This window comes from Electrophorus electricus, chromosome 5 (genome assembly GCF_041902795.1).
Source record: "Electrophorus electricus isolate QZ-2024a chromosome 5, ASM4190279v1, whole genome shotgun sequence".
Classification (NCBI taxonomy): Eukaryota; Metazoa; Chordata; class Actinopteri; order Gymnotiformes; family Gymnotidae; genus Electrophorus; species Electrophorus electricus.
In genome coordinates, this window is record NC_137501.1 from 7,031,477 (window position 1) to 7,045,291 (window position 13,815).

The following is a 13,815-nucleotide window of genomic DNA, read 5'->3' on the forward strand; positions in this document are numbered from 1 at the left end:
CCTACAGACCGTAGTTACAGGTTGAAAATAAAACTATATTTTAATACTGGAATCTCAAACCCATTTTTGTACTTTATTTAATTTTAGGAGCAACAAAAACATGCACAGATTCAATATCATCCATTTTAATAACAATATGAAAGCCACAGCTTTCAAAAGAAGTGCTTCACCTTGAGAGGCAAAATAAAACCTTATGCGCAGAGTGCCAGAAGTCTCCTGGGTTCTCATTTGATTTTAAATCAGTATGTGGCTTCATCCATATTGTCATCACTGCCAGCTGCAAAGTCATCACCATCTTCAAAGTAGCTTTCTATGTAGTCATTCTCCTGGAGAATGGAATTTAAAGTCCGAATTCCCAAAAACATCAGAACAATTAAATAGTGAAAGCTATTGGGGCAGCTCGTAGGCCATCATCTGCATATTCTCCACATTGCAAGGTCTCCAATCATTTACAAAAGTTATATTCAAAGTGGCATCTCGCATTAGCATGATGTCTTTACAGTAGGCTCAGCCACAGACAGTTTTAACTGAGCCTTTACCTCCTCGAGCTCTTCTTCATCATATTCTTCTCCTTCAACAGCTTCTTCCTCATTGTCATCTTCCTTCTTTTGTGTTTTCTCCTCTTTCTCATCATCTGACTTCTCACCTCTCTTTTCAAGCTCCTTTAAATACAGTCCAAATGTATGGAGAGTAAGGTTAGATATACCCCTGTATAGTAATTCGTTTTTGATTAAAATGAATAAAGCTTGGAGATTCAGCCTCTACAAGAAATAATGATACTTACATTGAGTTTAAACAGAAGAGCCTTGTTATCTTTGCTCGAAACCTTTCTGCATTTCTGAGCATCTGTAAATGTCCATCTTATTGGGAAGTGACATATAAAATGTACTGATGTGGATTACAAATATTGGGCAGGAAACTTACTAGATCTCTTTCGTATGGCTTTATTCTGGGGCATCAGTTCCACTGGAAGACGGTTCCAGTCTGCAAAATAAACCTAGACTAACAGTGTCGTCACAAGTCTGCCGTTTACCCTGCACAAGTCAGAGGTCTTACCTGGCGTCCATTCCTCATCCTCAATTTGGTTGCATTCCCTTGTGTACTTCTCTTTATATCGTTCAACATCTAAGAATAAATTGTAAACACAGTGACCCAATCATTGTTTATTGTTATGTGGTTGACACCCAATATGATGGTTAAATCCATGGCTGCAGAACTCACTTCTCTTGGCAGAGTGAGGCTTTATGTTGAAAGGGAGGCCCTTCATTCTGCCTCTGATCTCTTGTTTCAAAGCCAACATGTAATCTTCGTCCTCGCCAGTTTTTAAAGGCACTGGTTTAAACTCAGCTTGCTACAGAACACAAAGGAAGCTTCCAGTGGTGCTGTATGATATCATGTCAGAGGCTTACAAGATGTACAGGACAAGCCTTACAGAGTAAGAGTAACTTTGCATATCTGAATAGCAGGATCCATCTCTCTTCTTAACAAACCAAATTACCAAGAAAGAAAAAGAAAACATGAAACTGCAGCAATATTTTTTATGCTCACTGGAAAGAGTGCTCGTGGTCCTTGCTGAGTCTCAGGCATGGATCCTCTGGTGATGCCTAGTGCCTCGATGTTGAAGGTAAAAGCTGCTACACCTCTACCTTTCCCAGCCATGTTGATTAGTCAGATTTTCCTGAATTTACGCTGAGAGAAGCAATACAACTTTAATTGCCAACATTTCTCCCCCATATGGCAAACTAAGCTGGCCATAAAGACATGAAAATGTGTTTAAAATAACATGGAAGGATGACTGATAACACTTCTAGATATAACAAAACAAACAAAAATCACCTGCATCTGAATTCCTCGTGTATGTGCGCCAGGTGACAATTTAATGCACTAGTGGATGCAATAGGTGGCGCTTGTTTTATTTTTAACCAATTGCAAATGACATGCTATCTTCGACACATTCCACGTCAACCCAACAAGCGCCGCCCACGTTACAGGGTCTTAGCTGGTGTATCGACTGCAACGCTCAGGTTTGTGTCCCAAAACCTTGGTTTCCCGTCATAACTTAGTCTTGAATATCAACGTGTATATATTGTGATGTCTGCAACGGACTGGTATGCGCATAAATCCCTCGAAAATGGAGTGTTTTGGATTCAGGAGCGGTTTTACGCATCGGGGAACAGGGCTAACATTTGGCTCATTCGGGGATCTCACCAAGACGTTGTGATCGACGCCGGCCTAGGCTTGCGGAGTCTACCGGAGTACATCAACGCTAAAGGCCTTCTGGGCGACGATACGAAGCGGAGGAATCCCTTATTGGCAATCGGAACGCATGTGCATTTCGATCATTCGGGTGGCCTACACCAGTTCCAACAGGTGGGCGTGCACAAGGCAGAGGTCGATGCCTTAGCTAACGGAGACAACTTTGAGACGGTGACATGGCTGTCTGACAGCGAGATAGTGGAAGATCCCTCACCCGGCTGGACAGCCAGGCAATATAGAGTGAAGGCTGTTCAACCGACTCACATCCTACAGGAAGGTATGTCAGGAGCAGGCAATGAAGGTCGTTTCAGTCAGTCGTTCTATACCCGCATTCAGTCCTGTGTTGATGCGGTATTTAGTTAGTTACTTGTGCAGATTGCATTGCTATCGGTCACACCGTTTGCAGCATGACTTCACTCTGACCAGCCTCGTATGATGTAGAGAAGACTCGAAGTAAATTACGTCCGTGTCAGTCTTACAATGAGCATGCCTGTAGTTCGAGAAGCAAACCTACTGGCTAATATAATTTCCCTATCCGAATGATCTTGAGATGGTTGACTGCATAGTTATGATATACCGCAGGACAGGCAGCAAATAAATGCTCCTCCGCCTAACCGACCACGCATGCCTAGACTCTCATGTGAACACAACGCAGTGTACACCGCGTAATGACGCAGATTTTAAAGCATATAGTTTGTTTTTTGCATTACATTTTCTAATGCCTTTTTAATCAGACGCAGAAGTCTGGTTAGGTTAACCTGAACAAATGCGAGCGTCGTCTCTAAACAAACTAGCCGAAAATGCATTAATTTGTGGACAGCAGTAATGTGCAACCGATTTGCCATTGGTTAACCAGAAGAGGGTGGGCGTTGATTGCTAGCACTGTCTCCAGTGATGTCCAAACGCCTCAGACACACCCTCTCTTACATCTATGTAATAGATTCATGGGGCTATTAAAATATTGGGTTAGGTTAATTTTGTGGGTCTATTTAAAGACGGCCTTGGATTCATTTTAATCTAAATGCATTATGAGGAGAGAAGAAATAGGCTGATATCATTGAGATTCATATTTTCGCAGCACTATGGCCCCCATTTCTGAAGCAGCTGTTTATCTTATGCCAGATTCCTAGCGTTACAAAACTCCAATAATTTGCAAGGTAATGACTGTAATAACATCTCGGCTCAATTTAATAATGTCACCTACCTTTATTGCACAATGCTCATGCCCATTTAAAATAGAATTATAATTTTTTGGACACACACAAAAATATGCAGAGGCCTAATACCAGCACTGTACACTAGATGTGAAAGTCATGGCAGATGTGCATACCCAGAGTCATGTCCCTGCAGTGCCCCAGAGCCACATGGCTCAGAGCTCCATCTCCCTTCTCCACCTGGGGGCTCCCTGGCCAAGCCCCCCCCCCCCCCCCCCTCCAGAGCTCATCGCAGGGGTCCGTGCACCTCGTGTGGCCCCGGTGCCATTCCCACCCTGCTCTTCCTCTCTCTCTCTCTCTCTCTCTCTCTCAGGTGATGTCATAAACCTGGGCGACCGGCAGCTGACAGTGCTGCACCTACCGGGCCACTCCCGTGGCAGCATCTGTTTGCACGATCGCGACAACAAGGTGCTGTTCAGCGGCGACGTAGTCTACGATGGCTCCATGATCGACTGGCTGCCCTACAGCACCGTCGGCGACTACGTGCGCAGCTGCCGGAGGCTGGTGGAGATGGTGGACCGTGAGGAGGTGGAGCTGGTTATGCCGGGTCACTACAACACGTTCGGGGCCAAGAGGCTACACCGGCTGGCCTCCAGCTACATCTCAGGGGCGGGGACCTGCCACCGGGTCTCCACCTGCGCGGTGAGGTCCGTGGCCGGCCTGGCGCTGCGAGCTTCCAGCTGCTGCAGTGTGGGGTGTTAAGTGAGAGGACTCGATTTACAACGGCTTGCCTCCATACTGAAACTACTGAGCAATACAGGTCGGTCCTGTGAAATATTTAGAGCCCTTTGTAAGTCTCGCAGTAGCAAAGCAAATTCAAAAGGTATAATTCTGCTGTTTACTTGATAGATTTAGATTTTAAAATGTTAAAAAAAATAATAAATTCTGTATGAGGTGTTGGTGCAGAATGTAATTTATTGCAATTTCTGGCCGTAGATGTTTTATTGTTTTGGAAAGAGAGCACATTTTGTGTTCACTACCTCACTTCTTAGCTGTTAACTGAGACAAATGAAAGTCAGTTAGTGTCTCATGCATGCAATAACTACAGAGAGCCTACGGTTAATTGAAATCAAGCTTTCATGGTAGGGAGGCATCCGTGAGGGCTAAGGCCGTGTCATGACTTGGTAGGGAGGCATCCTTTATGGCTAAAGCTGTGTCATGACATGGTAGGGAGGCATCCTTTATGGCTAAAGCTGTGTTGTGACATGGTAGGGAAGCATCCTTTAGGGCTAAGGCCGTGTCATGACATGGTAGGGAAGCATCCTTTAGGGCTAAAGCTGTGTCGTGACATGGTAGGGAGGCATCCTTTAGGGCTAAAGCTGTGTCATGACATGGTAGGGAGGCATCCTTTATGGCTAAAGCTGTGTTGTGACATGGTAGGGAAGCATCCTTTAGGGCTAAGGCCGTGTCATGACATGGTAGGGAAGCATCCTTTAGGGCTAAAGCTGTGTCGTGACATGGTAGGGAGGCATCCGTGAGGGTTAAGGCCGTGTCATGACTTGGTAGGGAGGCATCCGTGAGGGCTAACGCCGTGTCATGACTTGGTAGGGAGGCATCCGTGAGGGCTAAGGCCGTGTCATGACTTGGTAGGGAGGCATCCTTTATGGCTAAAGCTGTGTTGTGACATGGTAGGGAGGCATCCTTTAGGGCTAAAGCTGTGTCGTGACATGGTAGGGAGGCATCCTTTAGGGCTAAGGCCGTATCATGACTTGGTAGGGAGGCATCCTTTAGGGCTAAAGCTGTGTCGTGACATGGTAGGGAGGCATCCTTTAGGGCTAAAGCTGTGTCATGACATGGTAGGGAGGCATCCTTTAGGGCTAGGGCCGTGTGGACTATGGCACTAGTTCACTCAAAGTTTTTATTGATGATGTAACTAAAGATCACCCAAGGAATTGCCTTTAGGATTCTAAGTGTGCTTCAATGTGACCCAGAGTAGATTATCATGACTGACTGGTGGGAACAGGGAGAAAGTTTTGGAAACTGCAGAATTCTGCTCAGTATGAAAACTGTGGAGTTGGCTCAGGAAATCCTTTAATCAAACAAGCTTTGGAAGTGGTTGGTAATGGTTGTGGATGTTCACATATTTCATAATTGGATATGAAGATTACAGTTTTACGTATGGTTTTAAATGTGAAGTGAGGGCTGTAAAAATATAGATGTGACTTAAGGTTGTTTGGAAATGTTCGGTGTGATTTTAAGTGTGAGGAGAGGGGCGTGAAGTATATGCATCATTAATATATTTTACTTACCAAAATGTATGCTTTTCTGTATTCAGAAATGGACAGTGAAAGGGGAGAGGTTGGTTGAAGAGAAAAAAAAAAAAATCATATTTATTGATGGAGGTATTTCACAGCTAATGAGATGGGTTGACGGGTGAACACAGGAATGAAGCCTGCATATACATCCACAGCAGGATGATCCACAGGTAATCTTCATACTTGCTCATCAGAATAAAATCTGATAAAAGTGTGCAATCTCTCTAACATCTAAAAATAGGGATGAAGTGCAGTTTTTAACATGGTCAGAGGGGGTATGGTCGGCTTTCGTTTACTTTGCGTGCCAAAGCAAGCTTTGCATGCATCATGTATAGCACGCAGACGCTAACAGCACGGAAACATCTGGGCTGAGAAACATCAGTGGTGAAAAGCCTGTATAATGGAGGCATTCAGTGACGAATAAGACATTTGCCTTACCTCTCCATGTAATGTCATTCTCATTCAGTTTTGTTTGTGCTGCTGAAAACCATTGTTTAGTTATTTGTGACTTGGGGTTATTAAATATCTAGTCCCATAAACTCATACAGGGGATGTTTCTTTTTTTTTGTGCTTGATATTCTAGTTAAATCTTAACGTTGCATAACATGCACAGTGTGTTTTCTTTGTCTCCTTCTAGTTCTTGACATATAAGCACAATGCATTTTTTTTGTTTGTTTGTTTCAAAATGTAGTTGGAGTGGTAAAGTGAGACTAGAGAGATTAGGAGCGCCGGCCAGGTTTCCCAGCATTCCAGAGTAGCAGCCTTGTACCTGAGTTCTGCTGTACGTACACGGGGAGCAGGAGTGCACTTTTGAAGGCTGTGCTCAGAGATGCTAATTAGCATATTTTGCAAAGGTATTTTTTTTTGTATTTATTTTTCCAAATAAGGGTTAAATTATTCATGTGTTGCACAGACCAGCTGGAAATGTGCCGTGTTGCACCGAGTTTGAAAGTCCCATGTTTAGTCCCTCATGCTGCTTTTATTATATTTCAGTGAAATTGCATGATTTGTGGATATCTGAAGGTAAAATTATAAGTATAATGTTAATAGTTGGAAATCAGAAGATGTTTAATGAATGAAATACTGGAATGTGTTGTGCATAATTTTCATGTATGGTGGCGGCTTTGCTGCTGAGGTAAGCTTGTATATTTGAACTGTATATCTGAACTGTGCTTCTGCTCAGGAATCCTAGATATATGAGCTGAGGCGTTGTGAGCAGAGCCTCGCCATACCAACACTATGCAGTGCCTCTCTGTGTACAACTCAGCCGATACCTTCCAGTGCTGTTACTGTAGCTATTTCAATATGCAGGCACTTGTTTATAAAATATACGCACTTGTAGTTCTGAAATGTGCTCTCTTGACTCCTTAAATACAAATTTATAATAAAATCACTTGTCCTGCGTGAGTTTGTATCACACTGACTGTTTTTAACAAATGTGATTGAACAGATCCTACAGGGTACTTTTGCCACTTCTACTTTATCCCCGTTTCACATTTATTTCTTCCTCTTTGTCGTTTGATTCTGATGTGTAATGGCGACACCATGTAGAAAATAGGGTGTTAAAAAATAATACCTTTTATTAGAAACCGGTATCTATTGGAAAAAGTTCGCATTTCTTGAGAAACATCTATTTTGCTTGCTGGTGCATCGCAACACTACCACTAGAGGGAGACATTGCCTTGGCTATTTTGTCCATAGCCCTTTCAGCGTGAGCTCTCATTAAAATAGTATACCATCAGACAAAAAGACGGTGTTTTGGCTGCCGACCACCCATTTTATAATTCCAGACATTTGTAAGTTGGCATGCTTCTCATCTTAAAAGCTGAGATTTTCGTACACGTCAATAACCGCAACCACAGTTCCCTCTAGCTAACAATGATTGATTGGGTGTGACATTAATTTCCTTATAAAACTCCTTTAAATATTTTTTGGCAAACTTCAGCATTGGCAGTGTCAGTGAAATACATACATTTGGCAACCGTGTATCAGGTTGAAATTCAGAGCTAATGTTTGACACGGCTCTCAGTCAGGGTAAATTGATGGCTGTTGACAGATGACTAATTATATCCAGGGGACTCTTTGTCTGACGTGTCTTGGGAGAGGTAATTACTGTTATTTTTAAAAGGGTGATAGGGCTTCTATGAAAGGCGATTGTGTTACCAGGGGAAAGGGAACAGGATCTGGGGAGGCAGAACTCTGCAAGAAGGAACTCGTGAGATTTTGGTCAGCTTATGTGACAGAAGTGAAGAAAGTTCGACAGACGTACAAATGTGTTCCAGCCGCTCGTGTTCCCAGGCCGCCAGTGTTCTGCCGGAGACGAATCAATGCTGGCGAAATAGTTGGAGTAATATTCCCATATTTATTTGTATGTTAAATTAAAGTGGTTACTGTTGGAGCCTTTTGCCTATAGCTTCCACTTCAGAGGAGAACACTATGAAGCCAATTTGCTAAAAAGAGCGTGAAAAAAGCACATAATGCACGCAATGATCACGACATATATTTATATAGAATAATAAGTTCATGCCCAGAAAGAATCTGTAGGCACTGAACTCACCATCACTTTCATATAACCTAGCCCTGAAAACAACTGAACTGTGATGTCTCTTTGTGTTAGCTGAAGCGCTAGAGAGCTGGTGACTAATGTGCCAGCCTCCCCTCAACTGTCCTCCTCTCCTGCTGGGTGTCCCCCCCCCCCCCGTTGGAGGCCTCTTCAGTAACAAGACATCGTGTCCCGCAGGCAGACAGACGGACATCTGATGCGCGGTCGGCCGCGAGGGGAAAAGCACCGTTCGGCGCTCAGCTGCACCCGGCATTAGCCGCTAATTGACAGGCCCTATCTGCCCGCTGGTAAGCCCGCCGTGACGGGCGTGGGAAGGGGCCGGGGTGAGGGCAGAGCGGGGAAGTGTCAATCACGGCAGGGCTATCGTCAGAGCTGTAATCTGACCCGGCTGCAGCGGGGCTCGCTGGGTCGCGTCGGGTCAGGTCGCGCTACGCTGCAACGAGGCAGATTGGCTCCAAACCCACACTGTTTGTGCTCGACTTGGGGTAGGCGCCGTTGCCTTCACGACATCCAGGGACAGCCTCTGGCGTCAGCATCCTGATCTTGACCACTGTGGAAGAAACAGCGTAGCCGATCTCGGATCAGTGTGCGAGGGCAAATACCCACAGCGTTTTTGTCTTGGTGAACTCTGCAAATGCCCTAGCTCATGTCTTCTCCTTCGCTTATCCCCTTCCCTTTTGCTTTTAACGCCATGTGACAGGGGTTGGGGATTAATTAAACATTTGAGAGAGGAAAGAGGATTGGCTGGGGGTGAGATCCCTACTGCCTGGGAAACCGAGGGCTAGCTGGAGTACGTCTGCACCATGTCTCCTGCTGTAGAGACGGGCCAGTCAGAACGCTGGGGGGGGGGTGAAGTCAGTCAGGAGCCTCTATGAGTTTTTTCACATTGGCAGGGTTGTCCAAGGCCCTGGCTGACAATACTTCCAGTTTAAAATAGAACAGAAGGGCTGTCCCTCTTGTCTCACAAAATGGGTGTTTCGGATTTGTCTGCCGGGTGGTTTTCAATAGATGTAGGGCCATTAGCGTCTCCTACTGGGGTATTATCTTGAACAGGTCTTTGTATTGTTCACAACTGTAAACACCCTATTTTAGCGTCTGTTCATGTGTTGATATTAGTAGAAGAGATGGTTTTGGCCAGCCATGAGCAATTTCCACTAAATGAGAGTGGGTTTTTAATGTCACAGAGAAATGCCAGTCTTATTGTGCAAGCCTGATGAATCAAGAAGACAGACTGTGAGTTCCCTGCCAATTATTGATATCTTAGCAAAATGCAGGATTACATCATTCAGACGTCTAGATTAGCACTTTAAAAAAGCGCGCGCACACACACACACACAAGATTTATTATTGTAGTCCAACAACAGTCAGGATACAGTTGCCAGTCTTATATAATAGAGAACAATGCAATGGCAAAGGAAGAGAGATTCATTGTGAACATACAAATCAGATACGCTAATCTTGGAAGCAACAATCCGTGCCTGCTGGCCCATCAGCATCAAGAAGTAATTTCCCTCCACTGGACCCGAGCATTCTGTCATTGAGAAAAGAACAAGTACGGCAAAAAAGGAACATATTCCACTGCTTTGCAAAAGCTGCCCACAGTTTCATCTTATGGATTAGGGTGGGGATTTTACTTTCATGATATCATTTCTCCTTTTTTTGCACCCTCAGACATCATGTCACTCCATTCATAGAATTTTCCTTTTGGTTTCTGAGTAAGTGATGAAATCTGTTTTCTGTTATAGGAGAACTACTAAAGTTTTAGGAACCAGAGGGCAATGATGGGAGCTGTTCATTAATGAACTTGACTGAATGAGAACAATTTCTTCCAGTGTATTCCGCAGAAAGGAAGAGAAATAATATTTGCCTGGAGAGTAGCAAAGAGCCCAAATATCTCACTTAATCTCCAAAAAGATAAAGCTCGAAAGTCTGCCCACCCAAAATGCGGATGCGTTTTTCAAAGAATCATAAGTGCCTGTGCTCTTCATTAGTTTCTTCTGTGGTTGAAGTAGACATGGACCTTTTTTTATTTTCATTTTATTGGATTTTTATTTTTATATATACCAGCATTTTATACATTTCCATTGAGTAAATTGGATATCTTGCTGAAATGAACTTTTCAGGTTTCCATGGAAATTATGTGAAGGGGAGAGACAGAGAGAGGGGAGTGGGGGAAGGTCTTCAGAGACCTCCGGGAACTGACTATAAAGCTACGATGCTGATTTCTCATATGTTTACAGTTGTCTTTGAACTCGATTTGTCTGTCCTCTGGTGTATATCCTCACACATATACCATTCTTCAGACAATCTGGGTAGGAACAGCCATTTTCCACTCCTTTAATCACCTTGCCAACGTCCTGAGCTGTACGTTTACAATGAGCAGTGCTAGTGTACCATCATTGCTATGCTTGTATCTGCCTTGAGTGTTGACGAGAAAACCTCTTTGATGTGGTATCCAAAACCCAGTAAAGAAATATCAACACCTCATTGGTTAGTTTTTATATGCTAATTACTCTGGAACCACAGGCTCCCTCTAAGGTCGAACGTGGTGAAACCATAACGATGGGCGTCACTTATGGCACGCAATTATCCCTCCTGTGAGGGGAATGAAGACAACAGGCCCTTTGGAGTCAAGGCTCTGGCAGGTGGGTGGGCGTCAGGTGTCCGGGGGCCCGTGGGCGAAGCTTCCTCGCGACACTCGCGCAGCACCTTTTGGCGCTGCGCACCTGCTGCCAGACGCCAGGCCTTCCACTCGACAAATTTCAAAAGTGGAAATAACGAAGAGGCGCTTCCAGGCTTGTCTGGAAGGGACAGTGGCAACGGAGGGAAGGAATGGGCCAAGACTTGGCCATGCAAGGCCCGGCAGAAACCCAGCCAGAGAAAACACGTGCAAATGTGAGCTCAAAGCAGGCTTGTAGGCGATTGCCTAAGAAGCAAGCGTGGTTCTTCAGGTTCGTTTCTTCCACCTAATCTGCTTCTGTTGAGTAGCTACGTCGTGCTAACTCTGATTGAAGCAAAGCCGTCTCGGTACCTTTTTTTTTTTGGAGCATACGATCTGGCGCAATCAGTAATGAGAGTGTTCGCAGGTCCACGGACATTTTGTCTGGAGCGCGACAGCTAATTTATGATTTCATGTTCCCGCCAAAAAAAGACGTTCTTAGGACAGAAAATGGCTCCCTCTCAACCTTGTCATGTATGCTTACTAACAGAGTCAGGCAGACGTGAACCGTGTCCGTGGCGTAATTGGGAACGTCACCCGCTATCGTGCAGCTCACTGATAGGGGGCAAAGAGCTAATGATTAATACCGCGATTACATGGGCAGAGGGGGAAAAAAAAAACAACCAAAAAACAAGGGTGCCAGCCTCAACACGGAGGCGGAGTGCTGAACATGACCGATAGCGGCAGTGTAAAGGCAAATAACCCGGAGAAGAAGCCGCCCAAATCCATTTTCAGTAAGATGCGTAGAGCGCAGAGAGCGCCATGCCAATAAATAATGATGCCATACTGCTTTGCTGTGGCTGGATATGGTGACTATAAGGGGCTGGGGGAAGGGGTGGGCCTGCAGCGTATCTCCAGCTAACAGCATGGACGCAGGTATTTTAGGCGATTTTTTTTGACAGGGCTAAAGAGGAGGCCGTCCGGATTACCGCTTGTGTAACCTCGTTACATCATTGCTCGACTTTCTGAAACTTGTTTCAAAGTGTGCCTAGCAAACAAGGCCGTCGGCCGCATGCGCGAGGAGATGCTGTCGTGTGAAGTATGTGGACTGAAGTGATTATCTTCAGCCTAACTTGCGGTAAATCCTTACAGGAGGTCATTTTCAATAGCTGGATACCGACTCAAGAACAATGCAGAATCAAATAAATCTACTCCCTGCAATACTTACCTTGATGATTACGGGAGTCAAACAGTCACAAAGAAGTTAACTGTAATAGAGGCAATTTGGTGAGTCATGCACAATGTCAGTACACTAAATGGGTTGCTGTATAAGGGTGGCTCTAATATAAGCAGGATTTAGGGTTTAACCAAACAAGCACAGCAGGGACGTGAACATAAAACCGTCAGGACGACCCTCATTAGCACTGCACGTTGCTCTTTCAGCTAGCTTCCGCGCATGAGGTCCATGATAGCTTCCATATGGCCACGGCGCTCCCTAATAAATAGTGTTGCATTACTTAAGGTTGGGGGGTGGATGGGGGGATTCCAATTGGACAGAAACCTCAAATGTTTCTCTAATGTGCTTGACATGTCCAGAATTTCCTTTTTTTACGTGGTGCTCCTTATTCGAACAGTGTGGATGGCAACCATTGGGGGATCTGGGCCCAGACCCACTTCCTCGTTCCCTAAGCCACACTTTCCCTGAGTGCAGTGAAAGGCGCAATAAAGAGAGAGAGCAGTGGAGCTCACTGCAGGTCGGGGGCGCAGACACTGATAAAGGATAAAGAGAGAGACAGACAGACAAAGAGACAGACACACACGCAGAGACTTAAGCCACGATTACACAGAGTGCATACAGTATAAACAAGAATCCAGTCACATTAAGCATGGTGTTGCAGACCTGCTGATCCTGGGAATTACAGTGGGTAGTGTTGAGATAATGAACCCAATTAGGGTCTGGCTCACAATGTACACACACAATCTCCTTGAATCCCCAGTGGAAGAGAACATCACAATGTCCCACCTCAGGTACTTCACCAGGAGCCACTAAAGTAGCGCTTTGGGTTTGCTTGATGTCTTCGCCAGTCAAGAGCACGGCACGCCAACTGCTGTCACACTGGCTCCCGTCAACATCCGGCCAAGGCCCGTGAGGGCCCACTAGATGTCTGTCAAAGTGACAGGCCCTGGCACCCGCGGCCGTGGTGAGGGTGGGGAGGGGGAGGGGTGGGGGCAACTCAGCAGACAGAGTCTGAGGCCCCGCTGGGAGCCCCAGCGACACCATGTCCAAGCGTTAGCAGATGATGCACATTTCAGACACGCTAATTCAAGGTGTCATCTTGGTCATGAAACCGTTCCTCTTGAGCCACTGTGCCAAGCAGACGCCGGCGGGTTTATCTCCAGCACAGAGAGACCACCCGTGACCCTCAACTCAGGGCAACCGTCCACAGTGACATTCCACAGGGCTGGTGAGGTAAAGAGATGCCACTGTATCTTCATACCGACTCTTTTGAAATCTGTTCCTCTTGGTCTTTTTACTGGTTTGAATAACTTTTAATTTCAGCAGTACACATAAAGTAATAAGATGGTTAACGCCAGAATTTTGAATAACGCTTTTCTCCCAGAAACTCATGAGGGTGGAAAGGCAAACACATGGAGATGTATTGGTTTTTACATCATACAGTTTAATGAATCCATTTGCTGAGGTTATGACATCTAAGTTTCTACAAGGACACTTTACAAGGGTCTTGCATCAGAAAATCTACATTATGCTGTCACTGACTTCAACCTCATGACAACAGACACCGCAGCGACTAACACGGTCCCTGTAACTATTTAAAAAAGTGAACCTCCTACACACTGCTTTTTGCA

The 13,815-nt window shown here is 45.1% G+C and overlaps 2 protein-coding genes across 5 annotated transcripts; one reads left to right on the top strand and one right to left on the bottom strand.

The window, feature by feature from the left end:
* Nucleotides 1-25: 25 nt before the first annotated feature.
* Nucleotides 26-1,976, bottom strand: polr3g (polymerase (RNA) III (DNA directed) polypeptide G). Of its 2 annotated transcripts, XM_027002852.3 has the most exons (8): nucleotides 1,837-1,976; nucleotides 1,549-1,689; nucleotides 1,222-1,351; nucleotides 1,057-1,125; nucleotides 925-984; nucleotides 785-846; nucleotides 540-662; nucleotides 26-326 (listed from the first exon to the last, which is right to left on the bottom strand). In XM_027002852.3, the coding sequence occupies exons 2-8, from the start codon at nucleotides 1,657-1,659 to the stop codon at nucleotides 240-242; spliced, it is 642 nt and encodes a 213-aa protein (XP_026858653.2). In that variant the 5' UTR covers nucleotides 1,660-1,689; nucleotides 1,837-1,976; the 3' UTR covers nucleotides 26-239. The 2 variants fall into 2 exon arrangements, with proteins under 2 accessions (XP_026858653.2, XP_026858654.2); XM_027002853.3 differs by lacking the exon at nucleotides 925-984 and having other exon boundaries at nucleotides 27-326; nucleotides 785-860.
* Nucleotides 1,977-2,091: 115 nt separating this feature from the next.
* mblac2 (metallo-beta-lactamase domain containing 2) lies at nucleotides 2,092-7,115 on the top strand. 3 transcript variants are annotated; one of them, XR_003410163.3, is made up of 3 exons: nucleotides 2,092-2,533; nucleotides 3,784-5,895; nucleotides 6,417-7,115. XR_003410163.3 is itself a non-coding variant. In XM_027002850.3 (2 exons), exons 1-2 carry the CDS (start codon nucleotides 2,092-2,094, stop codon nucleotides 4,170-4,172), a joined length of 831 nt encoding a protein of 276 aa, XP_026858651.2. In that variant the 3' UTR covers nucleotides 4,173-7,115. The 3 variants fall into 3 exon arrangements, 1 of the variants encoding a protein (XP_026858651.2); XR_003410164.3 differs by having other exon boundaries at nucleotides 3,784-4,230; nucleotides 5,746-7,115; XM_027002850.3 differs by having other exon boundaries at nucleotides 3,784-7,115.
* The last annotated feature ends 6,700 nt before the right edge of the window (nucleotides 7,116-13,815 follow it).